The 20309-nt window shown below is 47.9% G+C and overlaps 1 protein-coding gene across 2 annotated transcripts in view; it reads right to left on the reverse strand.

The window, feature by feature from the left end:
• The window catches only part of TIPIN (TIMELESS interacting protein), a 313598-nt gene that overhangs the window by 44762 nt on the left and 248527 nt on the right, over nt 1-20309 (reverse strand). For both annotated transcript variants that reach the window (XM_086957990.1, XM_086957991.1), the window contains one exon: nt 18040-18279. In XM_086957990.1, the coding sequence (XP_086814116.1) occupies nt 18040-18279 (240 nt within the window). The remainder of the gene's footprint in view (nt 1-18039; nt 18280-20309) is intronic.

Here is a 20309-nt window from a genome sequence, read left to right on the forward strand (position 1 = left end):
AGTAGACCCAAAAACTTTTGGGGTATGTTTCGGGCGTTTCAGAGTGCGAAAGAGGATGGTGAGTCGGATCCAGAGAGTGTGGAGCTTGATGTGCTACAGGAGGAGGGGGCTGCATCAGCTGTGGATGAGGAGTGTGTCAGTTGAAGGCCTTAACGTTGTGTCAGTGTGGTGTTTCACGCCTGACTTTTGAGGTGTTTTGCGTTGGGGGTTGCCTGTGACGGCTATTCTGGTTTGTGGCGACCGCTGTCCCCTTCCCAGAGCGTTATCCCGCCCTAGTGGGCATTTGCTTATCTCCCTTAGCCTAGCTGAGGGGTTCATGGTTGTGGTGCAGAGTGGGAGGTGGGTGGTGGACACGGGTTTAGGTAGTCTGGCTTGTTCTTCTTTTGGGGTGGGTGGGTTTGCTATGGTCTGGGGGATCTCCCCCCCCTTTATTCACCTTTCCCTGGGTCCCCGTTGGTGATGCCCTCGACTCTGGGTTTCTACGCAGTTCTTCCCGGATGGCTATTTCGATCCTGCCAATCTGGCACGCCATGCTGCACCTGGGTCTGATTTTGTTGGCGTTGCGGGGTGTGCATCCTGCTTATATGTTATGGTCATCCAATGGTAGCTACTATGATCTATTGCCTCTGCACACTTGTTCCACACCTGCAGTTTCGCCACCAGGCCCTCGGGCTGTTGGTCTTTACGGCTGTGTAACTTACCTTTACCCAGGGATTGGAGGGTGTTTTTTTTTTATGCCGCCGGCCTCCGGGTTGTAGGCGATGTCGGCTGTGTATGTGACTTGAGGTTGCAATAAAGTATAAATTTAATAAAAAATAAAAACTGGGTCAGATGGTGGAGGGGGTTTATTTTGTGTACACCCTAAGTGTTCGGATACTTGCTCTAACTGGATCCTTAAAAATATCGTCAGCATACCTTATCATACTCTTTAACATTGGCAAGGATCGTGATGTTCTATAGGAAATCCTTTTCTAGGGCTTCTTTATTTAAAGCAACTCCATGGTAAGTGGCTGCCCTAGCAATTAACTCCTGATATGCAGTATTATCATCAGGAGGGGAAGGTTTAGCTGGATATAGATACAGGTGGGTCTATATTGTATTCATTCCATTGATTAGGTGGTGGCTGATCAGAAGTGTCATCATCTACTGTATCAGGATTTGCATTGGGAGAGCCTGGTAGTGTGATGTGTAAAGGGTCTGAAGCTGGTATAATAGGTAATGGTGAAGAAGGCGGAAGGTAATATGAATCAAGCCATGTCCTTTTTCATCTTACGAGAGGGATTTTATATCCAGTGTCTATTTCCCTTTTGGAAGATGGTATTATTGTCTTAGTTGTAATGTGCACAGTATCAGGATTTATATGAATTTCCTTTTGTTTTGGATCCAGCTTTTGTTTCATTGTTTCTAAAATAGGCTCCATCGGCTTTAAAGAAGAGTCTTTGAGTTTCAGCGCCGACATTTTCAGTGCCGAGCTGGATTTGTCCTTTTTAGGTCGAGCGTAGCGAAGGACCTTTTGTTGGCGTGTTCGGGGGAATGTGAGACAGCGTACAGGCACGAGCCTCTGCTGTCTCCGATTTGCCCTCGAGGGCGCGCACGGCGCCCTGCACATCCCCATGCCTCAGATTCACAGCCTCACTCACACATGCGCACACAGACACACACTGCATATATATACACACACACACACACACACACGCGCGCACACACACGCATGCAGCCACCCCCCACTCACCTGGCTCTTTTGTCGTGACTCCCCGTATCTCCGCCGCATCGCCTGGCCTGGGTAGCATAATTTAAACGGCACCCAACAGCCATGCGCCGAAACAGAGTGGAAGCGGACGCCGCGTCCCCAGCGCACCCCTTGCCTGTAGCAGCCGCCTCTGCTGACTCGGAAACGCTCCAGCCGCCTCCGGTACCCGGATGTATTACATTCTGCTCCTTGTTCGTGATCTACTCATCTCCCTCACTTCCGTGCACTCTGGGACCAGACCAGCCTCTCCGTATCACAGAATGGACGGAGCGAGCGTCTGCCTGTGACTACGCGCATGCGCCTTGTGAACAAACGTGCGCGATACCCGGTTTTCTGACGTGACCCATTAACTTCTGGTTTGTAAATTTGGTGGATGTTCGTTTTGCCTCGCGCTGTGAAGTCACACAGAGCCATATGTTCGCTCCGAGTGCTCTCATTAAACAATTTTTGTACTTGGGGCCTCTGGCCGGAAGGGATGATGCCGCATCGAGGTCTGTTGAGGAAATGAGTGAGTGGACGCCCGAAACCTGTCGAAATGAGCTAAACTCCGCGTTACCCCGGCTCCTCTCTGCGCTCATTAACCCAGTACAGATAATGCCCTGGGCATCACGAGAAAGGTGGCCGTAATCTTCTCAAAAAAAGATCTGCATTCCAACCACAACCCCTCAGCACCCCCCTCCACCCCGGTCAATTCTGCATCTCCAGTGCCCAACTCGTGTACTTCATTGTGAATACCCAGATTGGAATATGTTAATTCGCTTGAGTGACGTCACAACAGTGTGAAACTAAAGCGATTATCCACTGCTGTGACGTCACACGAGGAAGCGTTTGCTCCTCCTTTGTTTGTCCATAATGACCCTAGCGTGGCAGGGGAACGGCAGGTAGATGCCTCAGCAAAGAACTAAGTGCAGGACAAACGCAGGCATTGTGATGTGTCTGCTCAGTCACCTACTCCCCTACCCGAAACAGTCCCCATACTTGTTGCCTCGTTCCCACATTCAAGGACCCCTCCCCACCCCCCATGGCACTGATCAGAGTTCCCATACTTTTTTTATGCACGTCAACTCTGCAGAACTGCGCTGCAAGGACAAAACCGTCCGTGCTGACAGGCTTTTCCCACCGCTGCTGTGAGTGCGCTTACGACTCCAGAAGAGGCACAGGAAAAGGGCTGGGATGAGGTGGGGGTGGAGAAGGGTGGTCCGGAAAGGTGGCATTAGGCCTGGTATTTTTATTTAATATCTTGATTTGAGCATTCACCTCGGGGTTTTCAGTGGCATCGTAGACAACTTGAGATTCCCTCTCCTTGTCTCTGATGACATTCAGAAACATGCAGTGAAAAACGTCCCTGTTATTCACAGTTACAATAACTTCACCTTCTACTCTGCTCCTCACAACTCCTACTCGCGTATCGATTTTATCCTAGTCTCCACCTCTTTCACTCACCTGATTGAGGAAACCAACATTGCCCCCAAACTGGTTTCCGATCATGCCTGTATCCATACCAAGCTTGCCGGCTCCCGCTCGATCCGTCCACCTAGAAGATGGCGCTTTAATGAGGAAACCCTAACCAACCCCGACGACAAACTTCTGATAGCAAACGCCATTGAGGAATACTTACTACTAAATAATATCCCAAATACCGCGCCTAACACCCTATGGGACGCTCTTAAAGCCACGATCCGTGGAGTCATTATAAATATCAGAGCCAAAGCCAACAAGGCACTAAACAAAGATCTGGAACAACTGGAACAAGAAATCAGAAATCTAGAATCACAACACAAAGCCAACCCCCAAGATCCAAAGCCCCTCGACCTCCTAACCAAAAAGAAATATGAATACAATGCCATCACTAGTAAAAGAGCGGGTGTATGGTTCAACCGTTTCAAAGCCCTAAAGTTGTGCGAGGGGAATAAAGCAGGTAAATTGCTAGCTTCATACCTCAAACACAAACAAAAGCTGTCAACCATATCTTCAATAAAAGATCCCGCAAACAATACCCACACCAACCAGACCAAAATCTTAGACACATTTAAAACCTTTTATGAAGAGCTTTATAAGAATGACAAACCCCTGGACATAGCAGCTTGCACCGACTACATTGAGTCTCTCGACCTCCCTAAATTATCAGAAGCTGATAAACTACAATTAGGGTCCCCCATCAGTAAAACAGAGATATCAGTAGCCATCAAAATTCTGAAAAGCAACAAAGCCCCCGGTCCGGATGGCTTTTCTGCATCTTTTTATAAAGCCTTTGAAAACCAACTTATCCCTACACTCCAAACTGTTTTTAATTCTAACGCGTCCAGTGGGAGTATTTCACCCTCAATGAGTGAGGCTACAATAATTGTAATCCCTAAAGAGGCGAAAGACCCTCTCCAAACCAAAAAATACCGCCCCATCTCATTAATAAATCTTGATTGCAAGATATATGCCAAGATCTTAGCAAATAGATTAAACGCTGTTCTCCCCAATCTGATAAGCCCGTCGCAAGTTGGCTTCCTGAAACACAGGATGTCGAACGACAATACCAGACTCCTGCGTCATATACTAGAGAAAGCCAAAAACTGCCAATCTCCAATGGTCGCGATCACCCTGGACGCTGAAAAAGCCTTCGAGATAAGGTTTCCTGGTCCTTTCTTCAGCAATGTATGCGCTCATTCAACCTCGGTCACTCATTCATCACAATGGTGATGGCCCTATACTCATCCCCCTCAGCTCGGATAGCAATCAACGGCACCCTCTCCAACCCATTTCGCCTCTACAAGGGTACTAGACAAGGTTGCCCGCTGTCACCAGCACTCTTCCTCCTGGCCCTTGAACCCCTTCTAACTGACATCAAACGGAATGAAGACATCAAGGGAGTCTGCTTCGGAGACACTCAGATAAAATTAGTAGCATATGCTGACGATATATTGATTGCGACAGAAAACCCGTCCAAATCAATCGAGGGACTCATGACCTCAATCTGCAAATATTGGGTCCTATCTGGGTATAAGTTAAACAAGGACAAATCCGAAGTCAAACCACTAAATGTCCTCACCACCAAAGAAGTCCTTGGTGACTCGGGTCTGGCTTGGCAAACAGACGTGATAAAATACCTAGGGATAGAATTCATCGATAAACTACTGAGCACACTCAAACATAATGAGACATCCACACTAACAAAAATTAAAAGCATCCTTGATGGCTGGTCACCACGGTTTATCACATGGTGGGGCCGGGTAGAAACTGTAAAAATGATGATATCCCCACTAATCAACTACCTGAGCACAATGCTACCCCTTTCCTTCTCCAAAGAATTCCTTTCCAAGCTTGACAAACTGATTTCCTCCTTCCTTTGGCAAGGTAAAAAGGCCAGAATTAGCCTGAAAAAACTTTGCCTTGATAAAACCTTGGGAGGCGTCAATCTGGCAGACTTTAAGCTATATCAAACTGCTTTCTTGGCCAGACAGGGTTCATTCTGGCTAACTCCACACACAGACTACACCCCGGTGTGGCTATCTATGGAAAAATCCCTTCTTCAGGGCCTTGATCCCTCCACCCTTCTTACCATCAAACTACACCCCACTTTAAACTCAGGAACCATCTTCAAACACACGAAAGCAGTCCTTCTTCATGTAAGCAAATTTTTACCGCACCAATTCCGTAAATCGAAGTGGGAATCGTTGTGGCAGAATAACACCCTATTATACAAAGGGAAACCACTAAATAACCCTACATGGATTGGGAAAGGAATATACTTCCCTCACCAACTATTTGAAGGTGCATCACCGCTCACTTTCGGTGAATTACAAAGTAGATTCCGACTCCCACACATAGAATTCTACTATTTCTTGCACCTCATGGTGTCACTCACCAAAGCAGCTCTGAACGACATCACCCCCTCCCTCCCTGGCTACCTACACACACTCAATAGACTTCGCCATCAGGTGTCCAGAATATACAAAATGATCCGCCCAAAGAGGTCCAACCTGACTAGCTCCACACAGTCATTCTGGGATTCATATTCATCCACTACGACCTCGGAAGTAGAGTGGGCCAGAATCTGGGAGTCAACCACACGACACAAAATTAGCCCTACACTATCCCAAACTAAATTCTGGCTACTCCACAAAGCCTTTTGGACCCCCAGGAGACTCTTCTTGCACAACATCAAAGATGATGACTCCTGCTGGAACTGTATGGCGGAGGGTGGAGACCTTTAACACCGAATATTTAAATGCCCTCGTGTCACCACCTACTGAGATAGAATCTTCGAGTTCATTACCAAAGTCCTTCATATTTCTCTCCCGAGAGAATTTGCAACTTTAGTCATGGGTTTTACCAAAGCCGTCACTCTCAATGAAAATGACAAAGCCCTACTTGACCTACTCCTGACGGCGGCGGTTAAAATCATATTGAGTAATTGGAAGGACACAGGTAAAGCCTCTTTCGTCCATTGGCTCAATTGGATCTCAAGTCTTAGCCGCATCCGTGCTAGCGGAATTCTGCTCCTGCGCTGAGATATTCAAAAGCGCATGTTACGTGACGAGCTGGGCTCGTCATCAGCGTGCGAGGAGGCTACGCCATGACGAGCCCAGCTCGTCATGAGCGTGGAAGGGGTTAGAGGAGCCAATAACATAGCGCTTGCCTCTACACCATGGCCTCCCCCACATAGGATTGCAAATGCTACTTACCAGTATGCATCTGTTCTTGGCATGTAGGGCTGCTGACATTCATATCTGTGCATAGATCGCCGCCTAGTGTTGGGTCCGGATGATTGCACATTGTTGTCCTGGAAGAGTCTTCGAAGTATCACGAGATAGGTGGCTCCTCCCCTGGACTACAGTGCGCATGGGCATCGACTCCATCCCCAGATTGTTTTTAGCCATTGTGGCCAAGATGGAGTGAAACTCAGTGAATGATGACCATGCCATGAAATGATATGTGAACACTGCAGCTGCTACAGGCGCCGGGGAGGAGGGCGGGCAATATGAATGTCAGCAGCCCTACATGCCAAGAACAGATGCATACTGGTAAGTAGCATTTGCAGTTCGAGGCATGTGGGCTGCTGAATTCATATCTGTGCATAGAATACATAGCAGTCCCTCCATTAGCGGCGGCCGCCCGTGCCAGCTGCAGCAGATTGGAAAAGTGTCTTGAGAACAGCCTGCCCTACAGCTGCCTGCTGTTTGGAGTGTACGTCTACACAGTAATGCTTGGTAAATGTGTGTGTGGTAGACCATGTGGCTGCTCTACATATGTCCTCTAAGGGAATGTTACCTAGAAAAGCCATAGAGGCCCCCAACTTTCTAGTGGAGTGGGCTCTTGGTGGAATGGTATGAGTGCGTTTTGCCTTTGCATAGCAGATTTGAATACATTTCACAATCCACCTAGCAATACCAGCCTTAGAAATAGGGTTACCTTTGTGATGTGGCGCAAAGGCAACAAAAAGCTGCTTAGTCTTCCTAAAATCCTTGGTCCTATCAATGTAATACATTAGGGCCCGTTTAACGTCAAGGGTATGGAGCATCCGCTCCGCCAGTGGCTCTGGATTTTGAAAGAACACCGGCAACTAAATGGTTTGGTTGATGTGGAATTGAGACACAACCTTGGGTAGAAATTTAGGGTTAGTGCGGAGCACTACCCTGTATGAATGAACTTGGAAGAAAGGCTCTTGGATTGTGCGGGCCTGCAGTTAACTTACCCTCCGTAGTGATGTAATTGCTACCAGGAAAGCCACTTTCCACGTTAAGAACTGGAGCTCGCAGGAATGTAGTGGCTCAAAGGGAGGACCCATCAGTCTTGTAAGAACCACATTGAGGTTCCATTCAGGAGCTGGTGGAGTCCGTGGCGGAATGACTCTTTTGAGGCCTTCCAGAAATGCTTTGATGGCAGGCACCCTGAAAAGTGAAAGGTGCTGTCTATTTTGGAGGTATGCGGCCATCGCAGACAGGTGAATGCGAATGGAAGTATATGCCAAATTACACTTGTATAGGTGGAACAGGTAACAGATGATGTTCTGAATAGAAGCATCTAGTGGATCAATGTTGTGGTTTGCACAATAGATGACAAACCGCTTCCATTTTGCTGCATAACATGCTCTAGTAGTGGGCTTCCTAGCCTCCCGAATGATGTCCATGCAATTGGGAGGAAGGTTGAGGTAGCCAAACTCTAGGACTTCAGGAGCCAGATCGCCAAGTTGAGCTGTTGCGGATCTGGGTGCTGAATGTCGCCATGGCTCTGCGTCAGAAGGCGGGGTGTGAGATGAAGCCTTTGATGCGGTACCACGGAAAGTTCCAGAAACGTGGTGTACCATGGTTGGCGAGCCCACGTTGGAGCAACTAGGATGAGAGTCATCGAGTGCTGCCTGAGCTTGCGCGCCACCAGCAGTATCAGAGGTGCTGGGGGAAAAGCGTACGCAAATCTGCCTGACCAGTTCATCCATATCGCATTGCCCTGCGATTGCGGGTGTGGGAACCTGGCGGCGAAGCTTTGGCATTTTGCGTTCTCCCTTGTGGCGAACAGGTCGATCTCTGGATGACCCCACCTTTGGAAGTACGGTTGGAGTACTGATGGATGTATCTCCCACTCGTGCATTTGGTGGCTGTGCCTGCCGAGCAGGTCCGCCATTTGATTGTCCTTGCCTGGGAGATGTTCTGCCATGAGGAAAATGTTCCTCTGAATGGCCCACTTCCACATGCTCTGAGCTAGATGAGACAGCTGCGGAGAGTGTGTGCCCCCCTGCTTCTGGATGTAGTACATGGACGTCATGTTGTCCGTCCGGATCAACACGACCTTGTTGCACAGATGTACTTTGAATGCCTTTAAGGCCATGAAGATCGCCATCAGTTCCAGTACATTGATGTGCATCTTCCTTTGCTGCAGCGTCCACAGTCCCTGCACCGTGTATTGGAGTACATTCGCTCCCCATCTCTGGAGAGAAGCGTCCGTTGTCAGGATAATCTGCGGCACAGGCTCTTGAAACGGTCGGCCCTTGCAAAGGTTTTGTGGATTCCACCAATGCAGAGAGTTGTATGCCCGACCGCTCACCAACACTAGGTCTTTTAACTGCCCGTGAGCCTGAGTCCACTGACGTGCTAAGCACTCCTGAAGCGGACGCATATGTAGTCTCGCGTGTGGGACTATGGAGATGCAGGAGGCCATCATGCCTATCAACTGCATGAACACTCTTGCTGGAAGCGAGTGTTGTGGTCTGAATCTTTGGATCAGCGATTGAATGCTGTTGACTCTCACTGAATTCGGCTGCGCTGTGGCCGCCAGAGTGTTTATAGTCGCACCCAGATACTGCCGTATGTGGGCGGGCTGGAGATGGGACTTTGGGTAATTCAGTGAGAACCCCAGATCGTGCAGAAGGTGAATGGTGTGGGACACGTGGTCGGCGCACTGCTGGGCCGACTTCGCCTGAATGAGCCAGTCGTCCAGATAGGGGTAGACGTGGATGTTTTGACGTCTGAGATGCGCCGCCACCGTCGCCAGGCACTTTGTGAAAACCCTGGGCGCTGTGGTGACCCCAAAAGGCAAAACCTTGAACTGGTAGTGCTGGTTTTGAATGGTGAACCTGAGGTACTTTCTGTGTGAAGGATGCAGTGGAATGTGGAAGTACGCATCCTTTAGGTCCAGAGTTGCCAGGAAGTCCCCTTGCTGAAGCAGTGGGAGAACCTGCTGCAGCGTGAGCATATGGAAATGTTCTGACAGAATGTAAAAGTTGAGCGGTCTGAGGTCTAGGATGGGCCTGAGGGATCCGTCTTTCTTTGGAATCAGAAAGTACAGGGAGTAAACTCCTGTACCTCTTTCCTGCAGGGGCACGAGCTCTATTGCCCCTTTTTGCAGCATGACGTTGACTTCTTGCTGCAACAAGTGCAAGTGCTCGCCGGACATAGGACAGGTCTTTGGGGGTATGTTGGGTGGAGTGGATGTGAGCTCTAGACAATAACCGTATTGGATAAGAGATCTGACCCACCTGTCCGTGGTGATGGACTTCCACATGGACAGGAACTGCTGGAGTCTCCCCCCGACCGGTGTTGTGTGGTCGGGGGGCAGTGACAAGGCGTCACTGTTTGTTGGCGGTGGAGGACCTGGAGCTGTTATTTCCACGTCCTCTGCCTTTGACGTTGTTGCCACGGTATCCACCCCGACCCTTGTTGGTATAGGAAGGTTGGGTGTTGCTCTTGTAGAATTGTGTTGACTGTGACAGTTGACCCCTCGAGGTGCCTCTATTATTGGAGCGACGAAAGGAACCACCCCGAAACTGCTGGGACTGCAAGGCACCCATAGACTTTGCAGTGTCGGTGTCCTTTTTCATCTTCTCGAGGGTGGTATCAACCTCTGGGCCAAACAGGTGGTCTGGGTTGACCGTCTGGTTCAAGATGGTAGTTTGAATGTCTGGCTTGAAACCGGATATCCTGAGCCATGCATGTATACGAAGTAGAACGCTAGTGTTAATTGCTCTTGAGGCGGTGTCAGCCACGTCCAGAGCGCACTTAATCGAAGCATTGGTGATAAGCTTCCCCTCCTGTATCAACATTTCTGCTGCCTCCTTATATTGATCGGGTAAGTGCTGTAAAAGGGTCTCTAGAGTATCATAGTGTGCCCTGTCATAACGCGCCAGTAGCGCCTGTGTGTTGGATATGCGCCATATGTTGGCTGCCTGCGCAGCCACCCTATTCCCCGAAGCCTCAAATACTTTTGATTCCTTGTCTGGGGGAGGAGCATCACCCGTAGTTTGTGAGTTGGCTCGTTTGCGTGCATTGGAGACAACCAGGGAATCCAGAGGCAACTGTCCTTTGATATAAGTAGGATCAGTGGGCGCCGCCTTGTACTTCTTGTTGATACGTGGGTTGATAACTCTTGCTCGGGTGGGCTTCTTGAAGACCTCTGCCGCATGTTTCAACACCCCTTTTAGCATTGGCAAAGTTTTTACAGTTTTTTCCGAGACTGAAAAGGTGTCAAAGAGGAAGTCGACGTCCACTGGGTCAGCATGAAGATCGACGTCATGATTGGCTGCCGCCCTTTCAATGAGTGCATTGAAAGCTGCAGAGTCTTCTGTTGGGGAAGTCTTGGCTGAAAAAAGATGAGGCTCCTGCCCCGAATGCGGGTCCCCAGGATCGCCACCAGCAGACCATGGCTCAGTCACATCTTCTGGGTCTGAGTAGACTGGATAGGTATACTCATCCTCGTCGTTGCCGTCACCCTCCTCCACATGGGAATGAGTGGGTGAAAGTTTATGTGCTTGTGGTGACACAGGCTCCATAGAGGCAGAGGCACCAGCAGAGTCCATCTTTTTCTTAAGTGGAATTTGGTAATGCTCCAATTGTGGTTCAGGGGTGATTTTTCTCTTAAGGAGAGAGAGCTTGCCCGTGTTGGCGTCGATGATCACTTCTTGACGCTCCTCTTCTGCCAGCGGTCGGTGCCGTGGGCTTGGGACCACTAACGATGCCTTCGGCGTCGAAGATACCTTCACGGGCACGCCGGCCCCAGGTTTTGCTGTGAAAGCCTTCGGCGCCGTCTTTGGCGGCAACGTGAACAGAATGGGCGTTGGCGTCTTTGCCGGTTTTTGAAGAGGCTTGGGCGGCACAGGGTCCTTCCGCTCGACTGCTGCGGCCCCCTCCCTAATACGTTGAAGGGACTCCGTAACCGTCTTAGTGAACGAGGCGGAGGGACGCACCGGCTCGAGAGAGTCCTCTGAAGCTGGTTTTGGGATGGCGACCAATGACGCGGTCTTCGGAGCCGACGCCGTTGCCCCCTTGGCCTTGTTGAGTGGAAGCGAGGCAGTGAGAGACTTGGGGTCGTCCTGTCGCTTCTTTGGGTCGAGAGCGGCCTTCTTATGGTCGTCGGCCTTCTTGGAATCGAGGCGACTCTTATGTGCGTCGACCGTCTTCGGCGCCGATGCAGCTGCGTCGGCCTTTTTAACCTTCGGCTTCGATACAGTAGCCTTCGGGTCGTCCATTTTGGCGTGGCTCTTGAGCTCGACGGCCATCTTGGATTTCTTCGGCGCCGAGGCCTCCGAAGTCTTCGACCCGACCAGCGTGACTAGCGCTTTTGGTTTCGATACGTCCGGCGTCGAGACCGATGGTTTCACTTTCGGTTTCTGTACCGTGAGTGGCGCCGTATCAATGTCCGTGGCCGGGCCGGAAGGCGGAGCCGTGGGACGGGAATCAAGGCTTTGGGTAAGGCCCGAAGGCGATCCCTCGGCCTGGGCCTTAGAATGGTGGCTGGCCCCGGAGTCAGTCTGAGGAAGCTCCTCGTCCGAGCTATCCTCTACGGTGGCAAGGGCCCCGTCGTCGTCCCCTATCTCCTCGACGACTTCATCGAAATCGTAGTCGTCCTCGACCTCCGACGCCGGGTTAGATTCTGTGATTTCTTGGATAGTGTCGTCCCCGACATCCACCGTGTCGAAGATGTCTGCAGGAGGTGGTGCCGATCGCTGGGCCTCCAGGCGCGCAGCTCGGCGGAGCTTGAGTGTCTTCTTTGACCGGAACTTGGAACAGGCCATACACTTGGCCTCGTCGTGGTCCGGCGACAAACACTTATTGCACACCGGGTGTACGCGATATGCGGATATTTGGAGGCACACACCGGGCACCGTTTAAATGGACTTCGTTTCATGATGGAAGTAGGTTGGAGCGTCGTGTAGGCCCGTCCGTGCCGAAAGCACGCGGAAGGGAAGTGTTGTTTCGGAGCCGAGGAAACTACGAACCCGAACGACAGACAATACCGACGCAAGTCCTAAAGACCTTTTGGTCGCGAGCAAAGTAATTTAAGAACTATCGATCCCGACAGAGGGAACTGAAACGTATCCGAACCCAATGGCGGAAAAAAACAATCTGGGGATGGAGTTGATGCCCATGCGCACTGTAGTCCAGGGGAGGAGCCACCTATCTCGTGATACTTCGAAGACTCTTCCAGGACAACAATGTGCAATCATCCGGACCCAACACTAGGCGGCGATCTATGCACAGATATGAATTCAGCAGCCCACATGCCTCGAACACTATGGTCCTCACTCGATGCTCACTTCGACCTTTTCAAGCCTCCATGATTGTCTGATGTACACATGCACCTCTCTTGATATCACCCCTCCAGTACCCCATAACTTTAATTAATGATGCATAATTCTGCACAGAAATTCTTGCTCCCCTTCCCAAGATGCTGGTCTTAATAGATTGTACGGTTAACTCGCACCTCTTGTTGTTGTGACTCCTTCACAGTGTACTGATGCAATGTCCTATTTCCTTAGTTTCTTTATTTACAATTGTCAATTTATTTCTTTACTTTTGTCAATTATTTATTACTTTTGTCAATTATCTGTACCATGCCTGATATATGCTCATGACTGTAATGCTCTATGTTACTCCTTCTCTCTAAATAAAATTTTGTAAAATAAAAGATACTGAGTCAAAAAAACAATAACTACTTGTTTTATAGTGCATTAGTACAAGACAGATCCCTAGAGGGCACCGTTTTCAGCAACATTTGCAGCATTTCAGCTGCTTTGGCAGAAACTCGCTTAAAAGTGCAGGTGTTGTACTCTATCAAGATCTCTTCGTAGCTTAAAAACAGTGACCATGTGCCATGTCTAGTGAAGATTTCAGAAAAATGTATTAAACCTACAATCTGTCAACCATGAAAAGCCTGCCTTGTCAGAAAGGGGGTGCACATGTGGTCTCCAGTTCTGTGCCGGTCTCAACCTACACAATGGCTCTGCTTATGTTTGTAAGAGTTTGTCAGGTGTACACCTCAGTGCCTGCACTGGACTGAGGGCGGCGTGCGGTCGTGACTGCATGACCTCCCAGAGCACCAAGAGGTTGCCCTACCTCGCGCAGCGCCAGGAGGCTGCCCTAACTCGCGCAGCGCCAAAAGGCTGCCCTAACTCGCGCAGCGCCAAAAGGCTGCCCTACCTCGCGCAGCGCCAAAAGGCTGCCCTAACTCGCGCAGCGCCAAAAGGCTGCCCTAACTCGCGCAGCGCCAAAAGGCTGCCCTAACTCGCGCAGCGCCAAAAGGCTGCCCTAACTCGCGCAGCGCCAAAAGGCTGCCCTAACTTGCGCAGCGCCAAAAGGCTGCCCTAACTCGCGCAGCGCCAAAAGGCTGCCCTAACTCACGCAGCGCCAAGAGGCTGCCCTAACTCACGCAGCGCCAAGAGGCTGCCCGCGGCTATTGGCTCGCAGATAGAGCACACAGTGCCAAGAGGTGTGGCAAATGAAGGTGGAGACCCGCAAGGCACTGCAACAGGGCTGCCCGCCATCCTCTAGACGCAGAAGGGAGCCTGTGAATCGGGTAAGGTGTGAAAGCATCACCAGCTTATTTCACCACTGGGCCTTAACTGAACTCTGCTGTTACTATTTTTGCCAAATGTAAATACTTGTAACTGGGGACAAGTGGGTCCTTTGCAATGCAATAGGTCTCGCATTTGTGAGAGTTTCAGCTATTGGCATTATAAATGACAATGAGTTTTATTTAAATGTTTGTTTTAAAGCATAAATAAAAGGCAGTATAATTTACAATACCAATAGCTTAAACTCTAGCAAATTATTGCATTTCTTTTGCCACGCGAGTTTAAGCTATTGGCATTGTAAATAACAATGCCTTATAATTTTGTTTCAAAAACAAAAACAAATAAAAGGCATTGTTGTTTACAATGTCAATAGCTCAAACTTGTGTAACTGTGAGACCTATTGCATTGCAAATGCTTGTTATGTTTGGAGGCCGCAAGTTTCAGAATCAAAGGGTATCATCTCTGCTCAAGTCCAAGCCTGAAGGTTTGATTTGCTGTTTTGGTGATGAGCCGGAAGGTGGGGCGTTGGAATCAAAGCCACGGTGCCTACCATGGTCTTGTGGCAGTCTAATAGCCTTTTGTTTGGTTGGAACAGGTTTGGGCAAAGGGCTTTGTTACTCAGGGCACCCTGTCCAGCTGGAACGTTGTGGGACTCTAGTTTGATCTCCAACTCAGAATTGGAGTCCTGGATGGAGAAGGCTTCCTCCTCTTCCACTGCTGATGCTTCCATCCCTTCTTGCTCAATATTTTCTCCCAAGATATCAGGGGTGTCCTTCATGCTCAACCACTGCATGTCTCTTCGTCGAGCCAGACGGTCCGGCAGAGTTTATTTTTAGATTGGAACGATCGGCAAGTGACGCAGTCTTCCTCTTTATGCTCTGGCGAGAGATAGAGGTTACAGACCTTATGAAGGTTGGTGAGTGAGTATTTTGAATGGCACAGAGGACCGAATTGAAATGGTGGCTTTTCCATCGGCAGAAGACTATGATGGATCCTAGAGTGGAAGTAGATAGAGGAAAATGAGCTAGGTCCAACGGCCGCGGTTAGAGTTACCAATTGGATAATTAAAGTTTTCTGAATATTTTTGACACACAGTAGGTGGAAAAAGTGATTGAAAAACAATACCGACATGGGTAAGTGAATTGCGCATCAAAAGGATCCCGACTGACTTTCAAATCCGAGCGCAGCAAAACATGTCCGAACCCGATGGCAGAAAGAAAACAATCTAACAATGGAGTTGATGCACATTATCACCGAAAAGGAGGAGTCACCTTACCTCGTGACTGGCAAAAAAATACTTCTTTGAAGAAAAATCACTTGCAAACATCCGGACCCAAAACTAAATAGCAGGATAATGCAAAGCGTGTATATCTACAGCAAACATGCCTTGAATAAAGCATTACTCACGGTAAGTTGCTTGTTCTTCTGCGGGATACTTCTAAGTACAGTTTCCTCACCAAAAAAAGATACAAAGCCTTACCCCCTCCATCCCCCACACACCTCTCTGAGTCCGCCAAGGGGATAGATGTGTGGAATGGCTCTGTTCAAAAAGTATTGCAGGACCGAGTGAGCAAAATATTATTGCTGGCAGTCCTGCAAGAGGGCTGCTTCATGGCCAGTGTGACAAGCAAATCTTGATGCAAAGTCCTTTCCTGCACTGCCTTTTCTTTCTGTGCCCCAGAAAACCCCACAAAGACATGAGCATCCATTGGACATCTTTGGTGCAACTGATATAGAAACTCAAAGCGCTCTTCCTCTTTTGAGGTGTGAGGCGAGGCAAGGAATGATGGGCGAGTGATAGATTGTCCAACATGAAAGGTAGTAACAACTGTAGGCAAAATGGCTACCTTGGTCCCGAGTACCACTTTGGAAAAAAGTTTGTATATATAGTTGGCTATGCAGAGAGAGCTTGGAGTTTGTTAATGCGACAAACCATGGCCACACTGACCAGGCACAGTCTTCAGAGTCAGGAGACGTAAAGGACAGCTGTGCATAGGTTCAATTGGTGTGCACATTAGGAAAGTGAGAACCGCATTAAGATCCCACTGTGACATCACAATGTGTTTTGGGGTAAATATATGGGACAGAAATGTCAAAAATTTCATCGCAACAAGTGTTTTGAAGGTGAAAGTAAAACTGCAGAAAGGGCCAACAGATAACCTTTAACGGTGCCCTCTGCAAGTTCTTGCTGGGCAAGAGTTAAAACAAACAACATGACATGACAGTTTGGCCTGCAAAGGATGGTACTGCAGGTACCCCACCAGGCTACAAATGTGTCCCAGTGCCAGGTGTAAACTGACTTTGAAGAGGGACACCCAGCAGCCAGGATGGCACCACAATAACGGGAAGAAGATTGAATGCGGTCAACTGCCACCGCTTAATCTCCACGCACAAAGGGCCAGATAGTGCAGGTGTGGGTAAAGAACCTGATCCAGCTGCTGCGACAGGAGGCCTTCCAGACTGGAAGATAGAGGCTCATGCACAGAAGTTCTGGGTACTACACTCTACTTGCCCACCTGGAGCCACTAGAAAGACTTGAGCTTGGTTGTTCCTGATCTTCTTTAGAACCTGGGGTTAGGAGATGTAGTGGTGGACAGATGTCCAGGAGTCACGTGTTCCACTCTATCCGGAATGGGTCTCTGAGCGAGCGCCTTCTTGGAAACTCCAGTGCGCAAAAGATTTGACATTGTGCCTTTTCTGTGGTGGCTAAAAGGTCTAACCAGGATTCTCCTCATTGCCAGAAGATGCCCTGTGCCACCTCTGCGATATGCCAGTCACCGCAAACTGAGCTCGTCCGCCCTGGCGTTCAAAGATCCAGCAGGTCTTTTATGACCATGGAAATGCCCTGTAGCTCCAACCAACTCTAGAGATGAAGCACCTCCTGGCACAGGACCCAACTTTACCATACTTGCTGCAGTACCATATGGGAGTGGTGTTGTCGGAGAGGACATGAACCAGTCTCCCTTTGATGAACGGTTGGATGGACTTCAGCGCCAGACAAAAATCTTGCAACTCCAAACAAGTTGATGTGGAGATGGGTCAGAGTCCTCTGATCTCCACCTCTCCCAAGTGACCTCCCCATCCCAGCAGTGATACATCTGTCACCACAGTCAGTTCTGGGTGAGGAAGGGAGAGGGAGTCTGCCGCCAGTCTAACTGCGGTTGAGCCACTGCTACATGTCTTTTTCCGTCTCTTTTCGAACCTAGATAGAATCACATAGGTTCCACTTATGATGGGCCCAAATTCAACTATCAGGATGCCAAGAGGCCCAGAAGCCTCAGAACCACTCTCACCGAGACCAGGACAAGGGATGAAATATCAGGATCATAGCCCAAATGTCCTGATCTAATTGTGGTGGACAGAAGGCCATACATTACACCATATTCAGGATGGCTCCAATGAAGGGGAGCCTCTGTGAAGGAACTAGGTGCGACTTCAGCACATTGATCATGAACCCAAACAATGTCAGGAGGTTCACCTGTGTCCTGGCATACTGTAAACTTGAATTTTGGAGAAACAATAAATCAAAATTTGGACCCACAATGGTGTGGGGAAAAAAGGAACTGCCGTTTGTGTGCATGGGTGATGCTGATATGCAGTTTCATTCATCACTTCCGGGGCGGAATGAAGTCGGCACGGTGCCGCACAATGCTAGTTCCTGGCGCACAGGAAAAATGCTTTCCAATCTTCTGGATCCAGTCTGATGCCTGGATATATTTCAAAAGCGAGAAATCTGCATTTAGATACAGTATCCATCGGAACTTTTTACTTCAGCAGGTTTCCATTTCTTCTATTAAAAATATAAAAGTGCACTATATGGGGAAACTGCAAAGGTGGACGGTACCTGGAGGCAAGGAGTGAAGATGGAACAGTTTTCGAACTGTCATGGTACATTCGATTTTTGAACTGAAATAGGCATAACAAAATTGTACAGAAAGTAGGTTATACTCCAAGTTTAAGTAGTCATAAAAATGTTTTGGCATAACTATAGGCAGTAATAAAAAATAAGTGCTACCTTGCGTCTGGCTGCTGTTCTGAATCTTTGCCATTCTCCTTTCCAGGGCTAGTTGCTTGTTTCTCTCGATTCGTAGTCGCAGCTCCTCACTCAGTGAAGGACTGGATTGAGAAGATGGAGGGGAGTTCACTTTAACACTCAAATGTCCTGGAGAAGGCTCAATGCCTTTAGAGGGCAAGTGCATGTCAAATTCATCAGAAGGCATATTTACTCCATTACTCTGCTCTTCTAATTGTACTCCTGAAATTTAAAAAAAAAACACGCTCTGCATTACAATAATCCTTATAGATAGGCGCAGTGTAATCTCTGTGAACTATGTAGAGCAATAACTCTTGAGAAACTCCCTTTGCAGTGACAAGTTCACAATACATTTCCCACTGAAGAAGAGTTGATACAAGTATGTATATTTTTGGGCACACGTGTAGAGTGAACCTAGCAAGCTACAAAGTAATGGAGTCCTGTCCAACAGATGGTGTAAAACATCTGGTAGAAGAAACAGGAGAAGGAAGAGGCTAGGCAAGGTAAATTACAGAGAGCCCCATTTGAAGGAGGGTGAGGTTAGAGGTGGAAAGCCCATTAGTACTTTGACTTGTGGATTACAGACTCAGACAAATAAAAATATTAATTTAACCAACAAGAATTAACTTTCAAACGTTTCAAGTCACTTTGAAATAAAAAAAAAACATGCATCAGATCATAAAAAAACACCACCTGTGCTTCCATATCCTCTACTACTATCATGCGATTACCTCACCATTGTTTCTGGTCTGATATTATCTCAAGGTGTAGATCAGTTGCATCATGATGTAATAACTATTTCCTTGACACATATATCTGAAGGTAACCCCTTTTTATGGCATTAAGTAAATTATGTGTTTTTACGGCCACCTAGTTTTCCACATATTATGGATTTGCTGCATTTGGCACAAAATCCATCACATGCTGCATTATTTGCAGATTTTTTTTGAATAGTTACTAGCTCAAATGACTCAAAAGTTCATAAAACTGTGACACATGTTGTCATAAAGCAGAAGGCCTTTCACAAATGTTGAACGGTTTCCTTTCTGTCATTTATTGCTTTATTTGAGTATTACACTGGTACTAATAGGGTGAAACCTTTACCCAGGCAGTGTTAGGATGTGTGAAAAAGACTAAATAATAAAGTAATACGATCACAAAATGTGCTGCATTACAGCACATCATTTGCCTTTTCTTGCTGCATAATTTGGTTCTCGCCTGACACACAATTCTATGAGCCCAGATTATTAGGATACTGCAAGTTACCAAGGAGTTCAGTGTAGAGGAACGAGGCAGAAGGCCAAATTCTTTCATAAGGTCATGGAACTCTGAGATGACTTTCAGTATCCTTATAAGGTATTCATGGCAGGGGGTATTTTATTTCTTGTAATACATGGTCTCATCTTCACCCTTCCAATAAACTGCTTGAATCCTTGGTGTCTTGCTATTTTATGTTTATTGTAGACATGCAGAAGAAAAGCAAAATGTGTCCTGCGAAATTGAAACGCATCAAAAACATTCAATAAGGTTTGCAACAAGATATTAGGTCAGTTTTAATAGCTGTGGCTTAGATTGTTTTGAACCATGTAGAAATTCCATCTTCCGTGTAATTAAAAAAAAGTCAAAAATGCGGAATGGATTCTTTTTTTCTGCTGACTGCTTTTCATTTAAGAAAAAATATTTCAGGAAAAGGGGGTTCCTGTTTTCATGTTTAAATCCAGCTGTAAATATGGTTCATGACCTACCTTTCACCTTGGCTGTTGTCTATGATCATGAAGTAAGTTTTAGATGAGAGGGTACTGACTGGCAGAAGCTTTGTGATACGTGGAATCTCAGATACATGAAGTGACAGCTGTAGTTGATAGCCCGGTGGCCAACAGCCTGCCATAAAACATCGCATAGCAACAAATTCAGGTGGCAGCAGAACGCACCAAAATAGGTTAGCTCTGCGGGTTGCACTTGCTTCCACAGTACTCCAGAGGAAACGGGCCTGGTTGTCTGGCAGTCATCCTGAGAACTCCATCTTCTTTTAAATGATAAAACTAAATGTCGACAGACGACGGCTTACCCTTCAGTACAGCAAGACTATGATAGGCTGTCAAATGTAATGCAAGACTATGGTAGGCTGTCAAATGTAATGCAAGACTATGGTAGGCTGTCAAATGTAATGAGTCAGATCAAGGGCGGCCTCAGCAAATTCAGGTATACTTCTGACAAAGACACGAGCTAATGTAGTCAAATGGTCAGACACA

This window comes from Lissotriton vulgaris, chromosome 2_1 (genome assembly GCF_964263255.1).
Source record: "Lissotriton vulgaris chromosome 2_1, aLisVul1.2, whole genome shotgun sequence".
Taxonomy (NCBI): domain Eukaryota; kingdom Metazoa; phylum Chordata; class Amphibia; order Caudata; family Salamandridae; genus Lissotriton; species Lissotriton vulgaris.